Source organism: Coenobita brevimanus, chromosome 57 (genome assembly GCF_032717465.1).
Source record: "Coenobita brevimanus isolate Jiangsu-jjx chromosome 57, ASM3271746v2, whole genome shotgun sequence".
NCBI lineage: Eukaryota > Metazoa > Arthropoda > Malacostraca > Decapoda > Coenobitidae > Coenobita > Coenobita brevimanus.
The window spans coordinates 58,143,469-58,165,968 of NC_137010.1; the positions used below are offsets into that span (position 1 = coordinate 58,143,469).

The 22,500-nt window shown below is 43.4% G+C and overlaps 1 protein-coding gene across 1 annotated transcript in view; it reads left to right on the forward strand.

Moving 5' to 3' along the window:
• Duox (dual oxidase) overlaps window positions 1-22,500 on the forward strand; it is a 160,449-nt gene that overhangs the window by 42,226 nt on the left and 95,723 nt on the right. The window contains exons 4-6 of the mRNA XM_080274509.1: window positions 12,864-13,071; window positions 17,916-18,082; window positions 21,670-21,800. Coding sequence (XP_080130635.1) covers window positions 12,864-13,071; window positions 17,916-18,082; window positions 21,670-21,800 — 506 coding nt within the window. The remainder of the gene's footprint in view (window positions 1-12,863; window positions 13,072-17,915; window positions 18,083-21,669; window positions 21,801-22,500) is intronic.

Here is a 22,500-nt window from a genome sequence, read left to right on the forward strand (position 1 = left end):
CTGGTTCTTTGAAAGCAGTGATAAGAAACAGGGAAGTGAGCATGGAAGTGAAAAAGTTACTACATGACAGTATTGTGATACCAACTCTAACGTATGGAAGTGAAGCTTGGACGTTGTTGGAAGGACACAAGTCAAGAGTGAGAGCAGTGGAAATGAGTTATTTAAGAGGAGCCTGTGGAGTCACGTGGAGAGACAGGCTGACGAATGAGGATATAAAGGAGCGTTGTGGTGTTGATGTGGATGTGATAGGAAGCGTTATGAGGAACACACTGAGGTGGTTTGGCCATGTGGAGAGGATGGAGGGTGAAAGACTGACGAAGAGAGTGTATGTGAGTGAGGTGGAGGGGGGAAGAGGGAGGGGGAAGCCGAGGATGAGATGGGGGGATGGGGTGGAGAGGTATATGAGAGAGGGGGGTGTGAGTTGGGAGCAGGGGAGTGAAATGGCGGGGGACAGGGCGACTTGGAGGCGATTTGTTTGTGGCCATCCCAAACGGGATTGAGGCGTCTGGCAATAGATAGATAGAGATATATAGATGATGAAGATAACATCCAATCTACTCCTCTCTCTCTCTCTCTCTCTCTCTCTCTCTCTCTCTCTCAGTAATAATTATGGTGATGATGATGATGACGAAAATAATAATATCCAGTCTACTCACTCCTCTCTCTCTCTCTCTCTCTCTCTCTCTCTCTCTCTCTCTCTCTCTCTCTCTGTCTCCCCTTCGTAATAACAACCTTTACACGCATAGATTTGATCCCCCAAGAGGCGATTGGAGTTTTTTCAAGTACACAATACCACTCAGGGAAGGTAGACTGGTCATCTACCCCTAAATCTACTAAACTACCCTAGCCTAGCCCCGGGACCCTGCATCTCGAGGGGGGGGGTAATATCGAATTGTCTGCAACCACAAGGGGGCGCTTGACCTCTCTGCTGTTTCTTCCCTGTACTGTACCTGTTGGACGACCCCCCTAGATGCATTTGCTTGCTTGCGGTTGACGGGTCTGCTCGGGTAGTCAGGGGTAACGCAGTGACAACAGTAAGAATAACTACACTACACTATACGACATTACATTATACCCCCGCATACAGCTCTTCTCAATAGCGTGGAGTCAAAGGCTTTTCGTCTCATTAACTCTCCTCCTCTTACTGACTCCCTTCAACCTCTGTCTCTTCGCCGTACTGTTGCATCTTTATCTCTTTTCTATCGCTACTTTAATGGTCACTGCTCCTCTGAACTGTCTGCTTGCATTCCTCCACCTCTACGACGGGCGCGTAGCACCCGTCTAACAACAAACTCTCATCCCTTTTCTGTCCAACTCTCTAATGCAAGAGTTAACCGTTACACCCAATCCTTCATTTATGCAACAGGTCAACTCTGGAACTGTCTCCCCCTGTCTGTATTTCCTACTTCCTATGATCTCCAGTCTTTCAAACGCAGTGTGTCCAGGCATCTCGAAATGATCGGATTTTTTTTTTTTTTTTTTTTTTTTTTTTTTTTTGAAGGAGAGGTTTGGGGGCCCCTGACCTTTGGTTCCTTCTTTGTTGCATAAACTACTACTACACCACAGCACACCACAGCACACCACACCACACCATACCACACCACACCATACCGTACCACCACACCATACCGTACCACATCCACACCATACCGTACCACATCCACACCACACCTCACACTACATCACACACCACACCACACCACACCACACCACACCACATTTCATCCAGCCAGCAAATATAAGAACCCTAAAAGGAAAAAAAAGAAAGAAAAAGTCATCTGAAGCTTTCCTCTTTCCAATATTGTAAAAATCTTTCTGGAGTCGATTTTTTTTGTTCATTCTTTTTTCCCATCATTTTTTTTTCATTATTTTTCCTCTTTTTTTTTTTTCGTTCTTTCCCCATCAATTTTTTTTTTATTCTTTTTCGTTCATTTTCCCCATCATTATTTTTTTCTTTTTCGTTCTTTCTCCATCTATCTATCTATCTATTGTCAGACGCCTTAATCCCTTACGGGGTGGCCACAAACAAATCGCCTCCACGTCGCCCTGTCCCTCCGCCATTTCACTGCCCTGCTTCCAACTCACTCACACCCCCCTCTCTCACATATACCTCTCCACTCCATCCCTTCACCTCATCCTCGGCCTCCCCCTCCCTCACGTTCTTTCCCTATGATTTTTTTTTTTTTTTCATCATAAGTTCTCTCCTCTCTGGAATATTTCTTTTTATAATCCACAAAATTACCCATGGACATTACGGTCAAAGTCACACCAAATTTGGGAAGAAAATGGAGGGCCTCCTTTTTTCTTATATATATTTCTTGTGTCTATGATTCAGGAGTCAAGGGGAGAGAGGGTCGAGGTTGGTGTGTGTGTGTGTGTGTGTGTGTGTGTGTGTGTGTGTGTGTGTGTGTGTGTTTTCAGATTCTTATTTTTGGGATGCTGTGTTATTACCTCCGCTGCCGAAATTGGACGGAGGTTGTGTGTTCACCATGTCTGTCTGTCTCTGTCTGTCTGTCTGTCTGTCTGTCTCTCTTCGTTTGTTTTTCTGTCTGTCTGTCCGTCCGTCTGTCTGTCTGTATGTATGTCTGTATACTAGATACCTAAAATCATTGTTACCTTTTGGACAGGTGGACGGTAGGGCAAGGATGAGTTAATTAGACTTGGTGGTGGGTGTGGGTACAGGTACAGGAATAAATCGTAAATTCTACCGCCTTTTTCAGGGGTATACGCTCTCTGAGATGGTAAAACGGGGAAGTCTGAGGCCGTTGAAGTAGGTGAGACCGTAAAAGTATCCGTCTGAGTGGAAAGAGGATGTGTAATTGTAAACAGAGGAAGAAAATCATGAATTCTGTCAGTGCTGGGAGGTATGCGTTCTCTGATGCACCACACAGACATAGTACTTCATTACAGTACTACCGCAGCCATAAAAAGTACTACCACATCACACGCCACACCTCTCGCCTGCCACATCACACACAACACCTCTGTCTGTCTGTCTGTCTGTCTGTCTCTTTATTTGCCTATCTGTCTCTTGCCTGCCTGTCTGTCTGTCTGTCTGTCTGCTTGCCTATCTGTCTGTTAGTACATGATATCTCAAATGATTGTTATCGAATTTCAGATCTCTTGAGGGTAAATGGGCAATGGGTATTCTGTTGGAAGAGTTGATTGGGTTTTGAGGTGGATTCGTATCAGGGTGTAGAAATAAATCATAAATGTTGGAGGTATGCGCTCTGTGTATGCATTGTAGTTACTGTGATACTCCAGCTATCACTATGGCTGCCGGAACTTGATATTTTCACCGCTGCGACGACAACTACTACATCACAATACTACCACAGCTATAAAACACCACTACCACAGCTGTAAAACACCACTACCACAGTTGTAAAACACCACTACCACAGCCATAAAACACCACTAACACAGCTATAAAAACACCACTACCGCAGCTATAAAAACACCACTACCACAGTATAAAACACCACTACCACAGCTGTAAAACACCACTACCACAGCCATAAAAACACCACTACCACAGTATAAAACACCACTACCACAGCTATAAAACACCACTACCACAGTATAAAACACCACTACCACAGCTATAAAAACACCACTACCACAGCTATAAAACACCACTACCACAGCTATAAAAACACCACTACCACAGCTATAAAAACACCACTACCACAGCTATAAAAACACCACTACCACAGTATAAAACACCACTACCACAGTATAAAACACCACTGCCACAGTATAAAACACCACTGCCACAGCTATAAAACACCACTACCACAGTATAAAACACCACTGCCACAGTATAAAACACCACTGCCACAGCTATAAAACACCACTACCACAGCTATAAAACACCACTGCCACAGTATAAAACACCACTGCCACAGTATAAAACACCACTACCATAGCTATAAAGCACTACTACCACAGCTATAAAACACCACTACCACAGCTATAAAGCACTACTACCACAGCTATAAAACACCACTGCCACAGTATAAAACACCACTGCCACAGTATAAAACACCACTGCCACAGTATAAAACACCACTGCCACAGTATAAAACACCACTGCCACAGTATAAAACACCACTGCCACAGTATAAAACACCACTGCCACAGTATAAAACACCACTACCACAGTATAAAACACCACTACCACAGCTGTAAAAACACCACTACCACAGCTATAAAACACCACTACCACAGTATAAAACACCACTACCACAGCTATTAAAAACACCACTACCACAGCTATAAAACACCACTACCACAGCTATAAAACGCGACTAGCACAGCCATAAAACACCACTACCACAGCTATAAAACACCACTACCACAGCTTTAAAACACAACTACCACATCATACACCACACCACTTCAGCTACCACTGCAGTTACTACCGCGTCCTACCATTAGACACCCAGCACACCGCACCACACCATACCGCACCACACACCACACCACACCACACCACACCGCACCGCACCGCACCGCACCATTTCCTCCTGTACACGTATGTCACCACAATGGCATTATACATACACATACTCACATACACATTCACACACACACACACACACACACACACACACACACACACACACACACACACACACACACACTCCATGCACATATACACACACGCATTCATACACACACTTTTTTTTTTAAATAAGAGAACAGAGGAAGGAAAAACAAATGAATAAAAAAACTAATCCATACACCAGATTACTGGTGTCCTCTGTTCATAAAATATCTGTAACAGTTGGACTTGAACAGCTGTGGGTTGAAGTTTGGAGGGAAACAACTCTGGGGAAGCGAGTTCCAGAGAGATGCAGTTCGGGGAATGAAAGAATTCTGATAGGCAGAAGTTCTGCAATATGGTTGTGACATTCCAGTCATGAGCGCTACCAGATGCCCGTGTAGCACGAGGGAAGGCATGGAGAGGTGGCACCATGGACGCAACTTCGTCTAAGCATTTGCCATAAAAGTATCTGTAAAATAATGCAAGGGAGGCAACATTCCTTCTTACTTGTAGGGGAGGTAGTTTATTTGTAATGGAAGGGTTGTTAATGATTCTAACAGCTTTGTTCTGAATTTTGTCCATTTGTTTTAGTGCAACCTCTCCACATCCATTCCACAAGGGTGAGCAATATTCAAGCTGAGAGCGCACATGACTCTCATAAATTATAGCTAACTGCACGTCAGCAAAGTAGTTACGGACTCTGTACAAAAATCCAAGTTTCTTTGAGGCAGTTTTAGCAAGTGATTCGACATGAGAGGTCCAGCTGAGGGCATTGTTAAGTGAGATGTTAAGAATTTCAATACTTTTGCAGATGAGAATATTAGTAGCTCTGAAGGTAATGTACGAATCTGGCAATATCTCTATTAGTAAACTGTATATATTTAGTTTTACTAGCATTAAAAGAGACAAGGTTGTTTTGTCCCCATTCACTGATCGTAGATAGATCTTGATTTATGGAGATGGCTGTACTGAGTTGAGAGGTAGAGATATTAGACTTTGTAAATGGGTGTCTAAGTGTGAATGAACTATGTAGTGTTGAGTCATCTGCATATGAGTGAATGGGATTGTGGGTGACAGATAAGAGATCATTAATATGAATCAGGAATAGGGTTGGCGCCAGAACTGATCCCTGCGGCACGCCGGCGTTAATTGAGTGGAAATTGGAAAATACATCATCTACAGTAATCCCTGTACTTTCCTGACGCCCACTTTCTGGACATCCCCACTTACCGGATATTGTGGGCCTGGACCTTCAGAACCCAAAAATGGTAAAAAAAAAGATAAAAATCCTCCCAAAATCCTAATTTTTCCTCATCGTAATTTGAAATTGCTGCACGGCACCGAACAGCTGTTACACCATGAACCCTCACCCCTTCCTTCCTCACCCCTCCCCTGTCAGGGTTGCCATTTGGTATTTTTCATTATCAAATGTGGGCCAATTTGGTCATGAAATAATAGTTTGGTAATGAATCAGAATAATGCATTACCAAATGGATTTTTCACATGAATGGGGATACACAGGATGGAGATGGTGGATTGTTTGCTCTCTCTGAGTAATCTGCTAATATACATAACGTGAAAATAATCAGCATGCTGTTAATTATAAGAAGAGTGATTACATGTATTTCCACGTATATATATAATTAGTGAAGAATAAATGTTAGCTTTACGAATTTGGTAATGAAGAGTTAAATTTGGTAATGAAAACTGAGGAGTTTGGTAATGTGGCCGTTGCGATCTGGCAACTGTTTCCTCCTCACCAACACCCAAACAATTATTACCTAACTTCGATAGCGAGTGGTAGCTTATCGTAATGGAAGTCACAGGTGCTCATTTTTTTGTGAATAAACAGTGAATAAACTGCAATACCTCGCCACTAGACCACACGGGAATTTACAGTGTTGTGCAGTGTAAAGAAATTAGAATTTAGAGTGCAAAGGATTAACTGTGGAGTGCAAACCTGGCAGTTGAAACTGGCGGTTGAAACTGGCCTGATGCAATTAACAGTGTGCAGTGTTAAACAATTATAACTCAGTGCAAAGAATTACTGTAAGTGCAGCACAACACTGGATTACTGTACGTGCTTCAGGAGCATTTTCACCACTGCCAAAACCTTACAAAAGGCGGCCACAAACGTGCTGTAAGTACCCTGGCTGAGGTACAGTTACTTCTAATTCCTCATTCGTTGGTTCCTTTTCATTTATATCATGCTTTATGTCCATAATTGGTGTGAATAGGGTCTTAAATAGGTTTAAATGGGTGCTATGCATGTCCGGCAGGGAGCTATTTAGGTGGCTTTCAAAGTTGGGCTGGGTTAGGGTCCATAAGTACCAGTCCAGGAGGCAGGGGCCCACTATCCGGACGGGACCACTTTCCGGACATGCCTTTGGCTCTATTACATTGGACAGTGGAGGGATTGCTGTACTTTTATATACATATACGTACACTAGAAGGCATTCAGAGATGTCATACCTCCGCCAACGCCCATACAATTTGAGGCTTCACCAGATCCTGTTTCAGAAACCTGCCACTAGGTTCGCTTCCGTCGCCTATCTCTGATGCGGGGTAGGCACTGAAAAAGTAGCCAGTGCTTAATTTCTTTTTAATTTTGACACAAAGTAAAACACCTCAAAACATATTTTACTCATCAGATTACCCAGATGGCATGATATGCTACAAAGAAATTACAATATGGAAGCCCTTTGATTATATATAATGTATTATAAGTGTCATTTTGTAAACTCCGCTTTCGTCAGTTTACTTATCTCTGTAAGCATAACATAGAGACAAAACTTAGGCAATTTTACTAGAACCATCCATAAAGCAAGATAACAGTGATTAAAATATTTGTCATTCGTTAGTATCCACAAAAGAAAACAGATGTGTAGCCGCATATTTAGCGGCACCTTTCGATGTGCTGCCCTGCCTGACGTATGACTTTTCCTAACAATATGGACCTGTTGGACGTCTTGGTCATCCTAGTAACCAAAGTCTAACATCAATAATTCTTTTAAATGTTTCCCTGGTTCCAGTGCACAGTTTAGTAAGTTTACCCTTCAACTCCTCGTACTCTGCTATGGTTATAGTGTCGTACCGCACTGCCGTTTGTTTGGATTAATATGGCTGATTCACCAACTAACCAATCGTTCAGTACATTATATTTAGTGGAACTGCTTAGTTCTTTAAAGCATGCTAAAACGCACACATCAGAAGTCCTGAAGGTAATCTCCTTTTACTAACTGTACACGATTTATTCAGATATATGTAAAAAGACAGCACACTGTTTTGGTCCCCAAGCTAAGATTCTCTGAAAGCCTGGTTATTCTTTCTTTACAGGTATATATATATATATATGCGCTTGATTGATAGGGAAAAATATTCCTATAAATAGCAGTATTATTATAAACTTAGTATTAGGTACAATTTCACAGGTCTTTAAAACCCCGCAAAAAATATTTAATCGAGGCTGGGCGACAGTAGACCACCTGGTGGCAGACCGCTGAAACAGGTTTGGTGAAGCCTCTAATTGATGATAATCATAGTTTCCTACGTCCAGATCAGGATTCATCCCAAAACGTTTGCAGACGAATACTTTTGCTGTGTCACGCAGTCTGTTAATTCTAGTCATAGCGTACCCTGTTACACAATCTCAGAGGGCATACCTCCCCCCATGCCAAAAAAGGGGGGTAGGGCTTCCATTCTGATCCGGATCGACCTCAAATTTCAATAAACTTTTCTTTGACACCTTGACCATCCATTCACCCGATTTTATTCAATTTCGATATTAGCTGTTTGAGATATCTTGCGCACAGACAGACAAACACATGAGTGAATACATTACCTCCTACTGTTTTGTTGGTGGGGGTAACTGAACAACACTGCACTATTCTCTACCACACCACACCACACCACACCACATCACACCACTGCCACCACCACCACACCACATCACACCACTGCCACCACCACCACACCACATCACACCACTGCCACCACCACCACACCACATCACACCACACCACCGCCACCACCACCACACCACACCACACCACCGCCACCACCACACCCAACTTTCACTCTCTTGGCCTACTTATGATAGTTTCGTTAAAGATACTTGGGTGCGGCTGAGACGAGAGAGAGAGAGAGAGAGAGAGAGAGAGAGAGAGAGAGAGAATAATGATAGACAGACAAATACTGCGGTACGATTGGCGGAGATATAGATAGATAGATAGATAGGTAAATAAATAGATAGATAAACAGATAGATAGAGCTTTAGTTAGTGTTTGCGATATATACTCGATAGATAGACAGAGATAGATAGATAGATAGATAGATAGATATAGCCAGGCACGCAGATAGACACACACCCAGGAGAGAGAGCACTAGTTAGAGCCCATGTATGTATGTATGTGTGTATGTATGTATGTATGTGTGTATGTATGTATGTATGTGTGTATGTATGTATGTATGTAATGTATGTATATGTATGTATGTATGTATGTGCGTGTATAAGCGCTCGAGGGTCACGCTTGAGTAACATCTGTAAATTTCTCCAAGACTTCATTCATAAGTTTTGCTGCTATGTTTTTGTCGTCTGTCTGTCTCTGTCTGTCTGTCTGTCTCTCTCTCTCTCTCTCTCTCTCTCTATTAATCCTCGGTCTCTCCCTCCCCCTCCCCACCTCCAACTCTCCTACATACGCTCTCCTTGTTAGTCTCCCATGTTACTTTCAGGGTAGAGTGACAGCCGATATTGATCCATCCTCAAGCTGACTAGGTACGAGGGATGAATAAGATGTGGTTAATTCATTCAGTGAGTTTGTAGATTGAGAGAGAGAGAGAGAGAGAGAGAGAGAGAGAGAGAGAGAGAGAGAGAGAGAGAGAGGAATGAACGGAGTGGCGTTCCAGTAGGTGCCCCCCCCTCCCCCCCAAACACACACAGGACCACATTCTGTCGCCCCATCTCCCAGCCCCTCTCCACATCACCACTACCGCATCTCCGCATTCTGTCATTCACTGCATTGTTGTTCATTACTGCTCTCTCTCTCTCCCTCTCTCTCTCTCTCTCTCTCTCTCTCTCTCTCTCAAGAAAAGTAAATTAACAGAAGGAAAGGCTGCGAGCTAGGCGGAGATTTAATGAGAGAGAGAGAGAGAGAGAGAGAGAGAGAGAGAGAGAATTATTATGGTAGATTATGATAGATTGTTGAGGTAGATTGTTGTGGTAGATTGTGTTGTGGTAGATGGTGTTGTGGTAGATTGTGTTGTGGTAGATTGTGTTGTGGTAGATTGTGTTGTGGTAGATGGTGTTGTGGTAGATGGTGTTGTGGTAGATGGTGTTGTGGTAGATTGTGTTGTGGTAGATGGTGTTGTGGTAGATTGTGTTGTGGTAGATTGTGTTATGGTAGATTATTGTAGATTGTGTTATGGTAGATTGTGTTGTGGTAGATTGTGTTATGGTAGATTGTGTTGTGGTAGATTGTTATGGTAGATTGTTATGATGGATTGGTTCGAGTCGGGGATCGAACTCCCGCCCATTGAAACGGCAGACTCCCTCTCTAAGCACTCGACCTTTACGTAGGCAGGAGGTCAACTCTGGAACTGTCTCCCTCTGTATTTCCCACCGCCTATGACCTCCAGTCTTTCCAACGCAGTGTGTCCAGGCATCTCGAAAGGAACGGATCTTGAATCTGGCTCTCTCTCTTTTTCTGTTCCTGCTTTTTCTTGGAGGGAATCGTGTGGGCTCCTGGCCTTGGGTTCCTTCTTCTTTGCATTAAAAAAAAAAAAGATACTGATAGAGATACTGAGACTATTGATAGTTAAGATGTGTAATATTGAGGCCAGACCATGTACTGAGGTCTGTTTGGTCTATGTAACCCAGTCTTCAAGCTGAGGGTAGCCCAGTTCCTGAAATGAAAGTGGACCGTGTTTATTAAGGTCTGTATGGTCTACGTAACCCAGGCGGAACTAATTTTACGCTAGGTGAAAGTCTTAGGGGATGTGGTAACTCCGGGAAGCTCCGTAACACATCTTCCATAGCGGTTTATTTTTGGATACGCCTGGCTAATATCGATTTGTATGTTATTGGTGCTGAGTAGGGGGGTATATGGATGAATTAAGTGACACAGAAGAGGAGAGTAAGGAGTAATAAGCAAAATAAATCGCTTAGGAAGAGGTGTTAGGGAGCTGCTTCAACTGACGAGATTTTACTATAGTTTTTTTTCACTGTAACTCGACTCTGCATTATTTCTGTAGCACTTCTTCGTGACTAGCATCGTATTCTAGAGTGATTCAGTTGTTACAGCTCTGCATTCAAGGTCGAGATGGGGCAATTTTAGGTCAGAGTAGAAACACTAGTAACCAAGGAGACTCGTTCCTACCTCATAACCACAAAAGCAATCAAGGTATGGGATTAGGCCAGTTCCATCTGATAGCAACCAAAAAATACTATAGTAACACGCTTGTCTAAAAAAAAAAATATATAAGGTTACATCATCATCATCATCATCATCATCATCATCATCATCATCATCACCACCACCACCACCACCACCACCACCACCACCACCACCATCATCATCATCACCACCATCATCATCATCATCATGTCAGTCAGTCAGTCACAGTCAGTCTATCTATCTATCTATCTATATCTATCATCATCATCATCATCATCATCATCCAATCTCTGTACACCTGAGTTAGCGTATAGCAACCCCAATCTCTTATCTATAATGTAATCTTAATACGTACGAGATAAATTAGAGGGGAAAGGGATTGGCCAGTTGAGTATGTGAGGCGTGTTCCGAGTGGTTTGGAGGTTGCGTAACAGCTGTACCTTAGCGATTTATTCCACAGATTGCACTTGAGTATCGTCTTGCATGTTATTGACTCAAACTATGTCGATAATAAAAAGATAGATGTACAGGTTGCCCATTTATCTTCAGTTAGTATATAGTAGTGGCTGTCTGCTCTCTAAATAGTGATGGCGATGGCACTTGTAAATGCTAGAGTAAGTGTATTGGTCATTATATATGTGGGTGAAAGTTATAGAGGGTTGTGTAAGTGTTGTGAGTGTGCCTGTGTGGGTGTAGGTGGGGTGTGTTGATGTTTGGATGCCTATGTTGTGTTTAATTGACTAGAACGCCTTGAGGTTAAAACGTTCTTATAGTTGTCACCCCGTCTTTTTACAATTGTATCTCCTTACGTGTTTGTTTAGGCTATATATCTACACACACACACACACACACACACACACACACACACACACACACACACACACACACACACACACACACACGAGAGGCTTTCGACCATTCTGACTTCGACAGAACCCCCAAAATGGCATAGAGAGAGAGAGAGAGAGAGAGAGAGAGAGAGAGAGAGAGAGAGGATAGGTCTTTCTCCACACTTGGATTACGTATCAACCAGCATTGAAATCTCTCACAGAAAACGGGGTGGCGGACTGTATCTTTTTTTTTTTTTTTTTGTTACAAACTCCCTGAACAAATTACCATGACATTTTCAAGACTATTATTTTTTTTTTTTTCCCCCAAGCGCATTTCGAAGGGGGTGTTGATGCTTTTTTGAGTTTGTTTGTTTTTATTTATTAAATTTTGCGTGATTCTTCGTACTGAGATGGCAATATAGAAAGATATACAGATGCGAACCTGGGATTATTTCTCTGTCTGTCTGTCTGTCTTTCTCTCTCTCTCTCTCTCTCTCTCTCTCTCTCTCTCTCTCTCTCTCTCTCTCTCAGCACCGCATATCGTCACCAGTGTATTATGGGCACGGTTATTGTAGGGTTGTCACCACCACATCTTCCCTCGCCATCTCATTACCTTCATTCTCTCTCTCTCTCTCTCTCTCTCTCTCTCTCTCTCTCTCTCTCTCTCTCTCTCCATCGGGGTGTCTTCCTCTCTTTCCATCTGTCTCTCCTTCTCCCTCTCCCTCTCGCTCCATCTCCTACCACTTCATTATATTCCAACCTTTTTAAGCACAGATCTTTCCCCTGCATCTCCATCTCATGAATATTATTTAGGAGGTGAAGCGGACACTAGGTAAACATTGGAATCAGTTGAGGTAGCTCTCTCTCTCTCTCTCTCTCTCTCACACACACACACACACACACACACACACACACACACACACACACACACACAGTCAATTTCCACCTAATTCCACCCATCACCAGTTTTAACCCCTCCACCTACTCAACCACTCAACCAATCCAACCTTCATTCTTCCCCCTAATACCTCAATCCAACCCTCTTTCTTCCCCCTAACAGCTCAGTCCAACCCGCTTCCTTTCCCCTAACAGCTCAACTACGTGACCTCGTGGCTGGATGGGAACTTCGTGTACAGCATCAGTGAAGCTCGACTCAACATGCTTCGCTCCTTCACCAACGGGACCTTCCGAACCAGCCCAGACGACCCCACGATGCCCCCACGAAACACAGAACGCATACCCATGTTCAACAACCCCACGCCCCACGTCCTGAAAATCCTAAGCCCCGAGCGGATTTATTGTGAGTATTTTCGTTTCTCAGGAGTGTATTTCTTGAGTATGTGCGTTTTTCTTCTGTAAGTGGCCGAGTATATATGAAGAGTGTGTTTTCCTGTTTGTATTGTTGAGGGTTGGAGTGGAGAGGTATATGAGGGAGGTGGGTGTGAGATGGGAGCAGGGCAGTGAAATGGCGGGGGACAGGGCGACATGGAGGCGATTTGTTTGTGGCCACCCGTTACGGGATTAAGGCGTCTGACAATAGATAGGTAGATAGATGTTTCTCTGTGTATGTCTCTCATTTTGTTTCCTAGAGGGGTGTGTTTTGTTTTTTTCCCCTTCTGTTTTTGGGGGGTTCTTAAAACATAATTTGGTATGGCCACACAACTATTAAACATGTACACTTGGCCACACATGCACCTGGGACAGTGTCTGTGTGATGTGGAGGTGTAGATACAATTTCCAACGTTCATGCATCACAGTCATTTCACTTAATATTTTGACACCTCCCTTCATTCCTGTCAGTGCCACCAACAAGCCTGTAATTCTGTCAAGGTTAAGTGGACCAAATGCTAGACCTCACCTACACCTTGACGCTGTACCAGGTTTAGGTGTTGCCAGCTGTACCTGGACCTGTTATATGTACGTTTCTCAGATTTTCGATAGTCTTTTAATGTGACTTTATAGCCCAAAATGTGTAAAAAAAAAAATGGACGACTGAATTACCAAATGCCAAAAATAGCTCTCTGATTAAATGCATGTGTCCAGTTCTGCTTCGAAATGGTTCATGGTCGGGGCGTGCTTGCTTCGAACGTGCCCTTTAGCCTCTTATATTCTGCACTTCTTTTTTTCGTGGTTTAGACACGTGTTTAATTATCAGAGGCAGATATTTTAGTGCCTTGACATTTAGAGAAGGACTTGCATTTTCTGGCAGATGTTGCCCACTTAATTTTAATGGTTCTTTTATTATTATTATTATTATTATTATTATTATTATTATTATTGTCATTATTATTATTATTATTATTATTATTATTATTATTATTGTTAGTATTGGAGTTTTGCGTGGGAATGCAGCGTAGACCAGGCCCGTATTTTCATCATTTACGAAGACTCCCTAACACCTCTTCCTTAGTGGTTTATTTTTGGATATGGCTGGCTAGTATCGTTTTGTACGATATTTATGCAGCGTGTGGGGATACTGGAATGATTAATGTAACAAGAAGCACAGTAAGGTGTAATAACCAAAATAAGTCGCATAGGAAAAGGCGTTAAGGAGAGAAGACCTTTACAAATAACAATACTACCTTTTTACATAAATATTTGTGATCTGAACCCAACTAAAAGGGATTCAATTCCTAATATAAGCCCCTAGATATGGACAAAAGCGAATTCCATAAAAGATGAGTTATTTGAGCTTGTACATCAGATTACATAGGCATTACAAGCATTACATCTGCTGTTCTATGTAATTTGTTGTACTGAACACTAAGAGACATTCCTAAACTTAATGTACATCAGTGTGTGTCGTCTCATTATCGCTGTCCTTCTCCCAGGTTAAAAAGTTTGCATTTAGGGGTGTGTTACTGCTTTTGAGGGTTCAGAAGGGTTGATATGTTTACCGTGATCATTGTGAATTATTGAAAAAAAAAAATTGTGCAGTAGGTGTTGATGGTAAGGTATCGGTACACACACACACACACACACACACACACACACACACACACACACACACACACACATCTGTCCATTCCAGTATGTTATGTTACTGGTATTTCGTCTCTCTCTCTCTCTCTCTCTCTCACACACACACACACACACACACACACACACACACTATTCAGTATGCTATGTTGCTGGTCTCTCTCTCTCTCTCTCTCTCTCTCTCTTTTTCCATCCATCCATCCATGCACCCCCCATCTCTCCTTTCCCTCTCCCCCACCCTCCCATCCCTCCATCCCATCCTCCTCATGGTGTGTAAATCCCCCAAATCAAGCCATTTAAATCCCTCACATCAAGCCATTTAAATCCCCCACATCAGGCCATTTAATCCCCCCACATTAAGCCATTTAAATCCCCCCACATCAAGCCATTTAAATCCCCCCACATCAAGCCATTTAAATCCCCCCACATCAGGCCATTTAAATCCCCCACATCAGGCCATTTAAATCCCCCACATCAGGCCATTTAAATCCCCCACATCAGACCATTTAAATCCCCCACATCAGGCCATTTAAATCCCCCACATCAGGCCATTTAAATCCCCCACATCAGGCCATTTAAATCCCCCACATCAGGCCATTTAAATCCCCCACATCAGGCCATTTAAATCCCCCGCATCAAGCCATTTAAATCCCCCACATCAGGCCATTTAAATCCCCCACATCTAACCATTTAAATCCTCCACATCAGGCCATTTAAATCCCCCACATCAGGCCATTTAAATCCCCCACATCAGGCCATTTAAATCCCCCACATCAGGCCATTTAAATCCCCCACATCAGGCCATTTAAATCCCCCACATCAGGCCATTTAAATCCCCCACATCAGGCCATTTAAATCCCCCACATCAGGCCATTTAAATCCCCCTCATCAGGCCATTTAAATCTCCCACATTTGTAAGTAGAAAATGTGGTCAGGGGAAATTTGTAAGTAGAATTTGTAAGTAGAATTTGTAAGTAGAATTTGTAAGTAGAATTTATGGTGAGAGGGAATGTGTAAGTAGATTTCGTGGTTAGGGGAAAATTGTTAGTAGAGTTAGGGGTGTAAGTAGAATTTGTGGTGAGGAGAAAATATGTAAGTAGAATTTGTAAGTAGAATTTGTATGTATTTTGACCTATGAGTGCTGGGACTGTGGCAGAGTTTACACCAGCTTCGTGACCCTTTTTTCCTTAGCGATTTATTTTGCGTGTTGTGCCGGAGCAGTCTGTCTATCTATGTATCTGTTTATTGCCCGACGCCCTAATCCCGCAAAGGGTGGCCGCAGACAAAACGCCTCCTAGTCGCTGTGTCACCCACCATTTGACTGCCCTTCCCCCAACTCACTCCCCCCTCCTGTGTGTTAAATGTTCCGGTTTATTTGTTTATTTATATATTTTTTAACATTGATCTAGTTTGCATCCATGGAAGGGGAGGTTCACTGTTCAGAATAAATCACCAAGGAGAAGGTGTTACGAAACATCTAAAGCCACGTAGGGATGGGAGTAGGAAATATCGTGAATAGGATGATCAGAGTTGAAGGTTTTGAGAGAGAGAGAGAGAGAGAGAGAGAGAGAGAATATTAGGCTGCTCTTCTCTCCTTATATATCCTTCCCCTCCCGTCCCCCCTTCTCTCTCTCTCTCTCTCTCTCTCTCTCTCTCTCTCACACACACACACACACACACACACACACACACACACACACACACACACACACACACACACACACACACACATACACACACACATTTTCTTTGTCTGTCTGTCTCTGTCTCTGTCTGTCTGTCTGTCTGTCTGTCTGTCTGTCTCTCTCTCTCTCTCTCTCTCTCTCTCTCTCTCTCTCTCTCTCTCTCTCTCTCTCTCTCTCTCTCCAAGAATGAGGAAATAAAATGCCAGGAACGTGAAAAAGGTAATTGCTCTAAACACGCCTTACACAGTGGTACCGCAAGGCCGATGACTTGCCCCATCTCCGTTAGAATTTGTAGAGAGAGAGAGAGAGAGAGAAAGTGTGAGAGGAAAAAAGATATGAGAGACAGACAGACAGACAGAGACAGAGACAGACAGAGATTAGTACAGATAATTTGAAAGATCCATAGGTATACCCAGACAAATATGTAAACTGTAATTATTTTAGCCGTCTCTCTATCTAAAGCCTCTGGGATGAACTTATGTGTAGAGAGAGGGATGTGTTAATATTCTGTGTCGATTTGAAGATTACGTAACGCCATTTCCCTTGCGATTTGTTTTGCACGTTGCCATTGCACGATATTGAGACGGTGTAAATAGTGTACAAGAGGCTGGTAAGGTTTCATGGGAAAATAAATCGCTAAGGAAGAGGTGCAACGGAGCGTCCTATGCAATCCATTATTCGGCCCGGCCCCATAGAGCCAAAGATAGATAATGCAGTTGATAGAAGAAGAGTCTATCTGTCCATCTACCCATCTATCTATCTATCTATAGCCCGACGCCCTAATCCCGCGAAGGGTGGCCGCAGACAAAACGCCTCCAAGTCGCTCTATCACCCACCATTTGACTGCCCTCCCCACAACTCACGTCCCCTTCCCTCATATACCTCTCATCTCTATCCCTTCACCTCTTCCTCGGTCTCCCCCTCCCTCTCCCTCCCTCCACGTCACCTACATACACCCTCTTAGTCAGTCACTGCTAGATAAATCGGTCAATCATCGCCGTTAAGAAAATGTCATCATTAGATAGGTAAATATAAGCAAATAATGTTAAATACGGAACAAATAGCTAATAAATAAGTATAAAATAAGTAGGTAATGGTATGTTGATAAGTAAGGATTGTTAAACTTATTTCCACCTTATGCAGGACTCTGACGTGTACCAACCAGAATGATGATGATGGTGGTGGTGATGGTGGTGATGATGATGATGGTGGTGATGATGGTGGTGATGATGATGATGGTGGTGATGATGGTGGTGATGATGATGATGATGATGGTGATTATGATGATGGTGGTGATGGTGGTGATGGTGATGATGATGATGATGATGATGATGGTGATTATGATGGTGGTGGTGATGGTGGTGATGATGATGATGATGGTGGTGATGGTGGTGATGGTGGTGATGATGATGATGGTGGTGGTGATGGTGATGATGGTGATGGTGATGATAGTTAACCGTGTCTCCCATCTTCTTTTCAGTGCTAGGAGACCAGCGCACCAACCAGAATCCAGCCCTGCTAGCATTTGGCATCCTCTTCTTTCGCTGGCATAATCTAGTGGCTTCCAGAGTGCAAGAGAAACATCCAGACTGGGCAGACGAGGAGCTGTTCCAGAGAGCAAGAAGGATTGTGACCGCCCATCTGCAGGTATTGGGTATTGGGGGATTGGGGGATTAGGGGTTGGGGATTGGGTGATTGGGGACTGGGTGATTGAGGATTTGGTAATTGGGGACTGGGTGATTGGGGATTGGGTGATTAGGGGTTGAGGATTTGGGTGATTGGGGACTGGGTGATTGAGGATTGGGTAATTGGGGACTGGGTGATTGGGGATTGGGTGATTAGGGGTTGAGGATTTGGGAATTGGGTGATTGGGGACTGGGTGATTGAGGATTGGGTAATTGGGAACTGGGTGATTGGGGATTGGGAGATTGGGGACTGGGTGATTGTGGATTGGATGATGGGTGATTAGGGCTTAAAGATTAGGTATTGGGCTTGCAGATTGGGTATTGTTCATTTGGTATTGGACACTAGACAGATACTTTTGCAGGGCTAGGTATTGGGTATTAGGAATTAGGGATTAGGACGCAGGATAACTGCAGTAGGCCAGTTGATCCATGCAAACCACCAGAATAAGACAAGGCTAGCAAAAAAGGCTCTCCCCCGCCCCCCAAACCCTCCAGTCAAAATGAAAAGGTATACTCCTGTCACTTCAACCTGGCATAAAGCTGCTCGATCTCTAGCATAACCTTCCTGGCCCTAATACGTAGCTACTGGGTCGTCATGGGTATTGGGACTGCAGATGGGGGTGTTGCTTATTGGGTATTGGGGATTGGACTGGTGCCTAGTTCTTTCAGTGTGTCGGGTAGGGAGAGAGAGAGAGAGAGAGAGAGAGAGAGAGAGAGAGAGAGTGTGCTGCTGCCCATCAATACGTCTTCCCCATCTACAGGTATTGGGATTAGGGTAGTAGGTATTTGGGGATTGCACGCCGGGTATTCATGATCAGGTATTAGGGATTGGACAGTGCCTAGAGGATGTCACCGCCCAGCTGCAGGTATTGGAGTGAGTACTGGGATTATAGATTGGGTATTGGAACTGTAGATTGAGTATTCCTGATCAGGTATTGGGAATTTTGGAGACTGGACAGCTAGGGTGACTGAATGGCAGCTTGGAGATGGAGTGAGAGGAAGAGACGGAGGACTGCATGGCGAGCTAAGAGATTCGCTAGGATTGGACAGAACAGGCTACCTTGAGTATTGGGAAGTTTTGTGTGTATGGATTAGAGTAAGGTGCCTAACATCCACTCACACGATGTAGTACTGCCTTCAGGTGACTCTACACCGAATGACAAGCCAAATGGTTTCCTGTAACCCTGGAAACTATTTACTACGCTGGGTGGTAAACATGCAGTCAAATAACTCCTGGTGTGGATTAATTGCCCACATAATGCCACTCAGGGGCGGGTAAGGCTGGTCACCCTCACCTTAAATGTCGGGAATGAGGAACCTAGCCCCAGGCCCCTACGTTACAGGAGGGGTTATAAGAGCAGATGGTAAATGAATGGATGGATGGATGGATGGATGAATAGATGGATGGATGGATGGATGGATGAATAGATGGATGGATGGATGAATGGATGGATGGATGGATGGAGAGATGGATGAATAGATGGAGCGATGGATGGATGGATGGATGGATGAGATAAATGGATGGATGGATGGATGGATGGATGAATGGATGGATGGATGGATTGATGGATGGATGGATGGATGGATGGATGAATGAATGAATGGATGGATGGATGAGTGGATGGATGGATGGATGGATGAATGGATGGATGAATGGATGGAGAGATGGATGGATTGATAGATGGATGGATGGCATTTTTAACTGAGGTATTTAAGTGGGTGAGCTGCTTCATTGGACCTGAAGAATTGGTACCTCTCATATGTAGGTATTAGGCAGGGAGTAGCGGGTATTGGGAGGTACTGAGAGAGAGAGAGAGAGAGAGAGAGAGAGAGAGAGAGAGAGAGAGAGAGAGAGAGAGAGGTATGAAGGAAAGGGAGAAGGAGGGAGGGAGGGAGGGGGAGAGCGAGGGAGGTAATCGTGACTAGTGTTGCAAGAGAAACGACCTTCACGATCTACTGCCACCCCCTCCCCCTCCCCCTCCCCCTCCCCCTCCCCTCTCCTCCCATCCCCTCTCCTCCCCCTCCCCTCCCCTCCCCCTCCCATCCCCTCTTCATTTCATCCTGTTCCTCCTTTTCATTTTTTCCTCTTATCTTCTCGCCTCCTCTTTCGACCCCTCCAGTCAGGGAAGTGGGGGCTGTGGGGGCTAGTTATCCCCTTCTTAAATGTCGGAAAATAGTAGCCTAGCCCCGGGCCCTTACGGATGTGATGGGGCAAAAAAGTATTGGATGATGGATGAATGGATGGAGTAAAATTACTGAGGTGGAGAGGTATATTGATGAGAGTGGTGTGGGTTGGGGGTAGGGTAGCCTGATAGTGAAGGACACGGCGACATTGAGGCGATTTGTTTGTGGCCACCCCTCTGGGATTAAAGTGTCCCACCACAGATAGATAGACAGATAGATGCAGATATTGGTATAGATATAAACAGATAAGTATACAATGGATAGATTGATGGATGGATAGATAGATAGAGAGAGAGAGAGAGGTATAGATATAAAGACATAAATATGCAGCATGTAGACTGATAGATAGATAGATATAGATAGATAAATAGGTGGAAAAATGGATATATGAGTAAAACTATAGGACAGACAGACAGATGGACTTCATGTGCTTGACCCTCTTCACCTCCTTCCAGAACATTTTCAAGGGCGAATTTCTCCCTGTTATTCTGGTACTTGGAGGGGATGATAAATGGAATCCTATAATTAACAATAAATGATAATGGGTTGTAATTTAGCTTCAGGTGTGTGGCAGTCTAGATGATGTGAAAAGATTGTGGATTTACTTCCTGTATTTGTCTGGTCTTCCTGTGTCTCTTTCTCTGTGTCTGTCTGTCTGTCTGTCTTTGGTTTCTCTGTCTGCGTATCTATATCTCTGTCTATCTTTCTTATCCTTCTATCTACATCTGCCTGTCTATTGTCTGTCTATATTTATCTATCGTCTTTGTCTATCTATATTTGTCTGTCCATCCGTCTTTGTGTATGTATAACTATCTGCCTGTCTGTTATGTCTGCATGTCCATCTGTCTATCTACCTATGTATGTATCTATCTGTGTCATATCTTTCTCTCTTTTGGTATCAATTCCTCTACAATATATATATTTTTGTCTGCCCATATATCATCTGTCAGCATTGTATCTGTCTGTCTGTCTCTATCTCCATCTCTCCTTATCTGTCCATCTCACAAAATACGCAAAAACTTTATTCAGAACAGTATGTTAATCGAACCATCTACGTCTTTCTCTTATCAGTCTATCATCCTGTCTGTCTGTCTGTTTATCTCCATCTCTCCTAATCTCTCCACCTCAGTTAACGTGCAAAAAACATTACACAAAACATTATATTTATCAAACCATCTATATCTTTCTCTTATCAGTCTGTCATCCTGTCTGTCTGTCCCTTTATGTATCTCTGTCTCTCCTAGTTCTGTCATCCTGTCTAGCTGTCTCTATCTGTCTCCATCTATTCTCATCTCTCCACCTTATCTATGCAACAAACATGAATTAAAGCATTATATTTATCACGCCATCTCCATTTCCTTTCAGAATATCATCATGTACGAATTTTTACCTGCCTTCCTTGGACTCGGGGAAGATGACAAGATGGAGCCCTATCTACGCTACCGGCCCGACATTCATCCCGGCGTGTCACATGTGTTCCAGAGCGCCGCCTTCAGGTGAGAGAGAGAGAGAGAGAGAGAGAGAGACAAATACTGTACAAGTAAGAAAGAAAAATGAGAAAATAATTAAGATCAAAATTAACACCTTATACTCCCCTCACCTCAAAACATCAACACCAGTAATACCAGCAGTGATAGTTGTAATAATACCAGCAGCGATGACGTAATACCAGCAGTGATTAGCTTAGCACTTATAATTCCAGTACTAACAATCTCCATAATACCAGGTGTGATGAGGTAAGGGAGATATTAACGCGTATAATACCAGTAGTGATGATCAGATGTCGAAAATACCAGTAGTTTTGAGGTAGGAAATGAGTCCTGTAATACCAGCCGAGAGCACTATATTCGTAATACCACCGGTGAATGTGTGGGATTCCCTTTTCATACCAGGTTTGATGTATGAATGACCTTGTAATACCAGTACCAATAGTGATGACCTATGTCTGTAATACCAGGTGTGATGGGCAGGGATGACTTAATAATACCAGCAGTGATCAGGCAGGGATAATAATAATACCAGTCATACCAGTAGTGATGAGGCAGGGTTAACAATAATACCAGGAGTGATGAGACAGGTATGGTTCAGTAATGCCAGTCATACCAGCAGCAATAACCTCCACAATAACCGTAATAATGACCCACTAACCCATCTAACACCACCACTAACACCTCTAACACCACTCCAACACCAGCT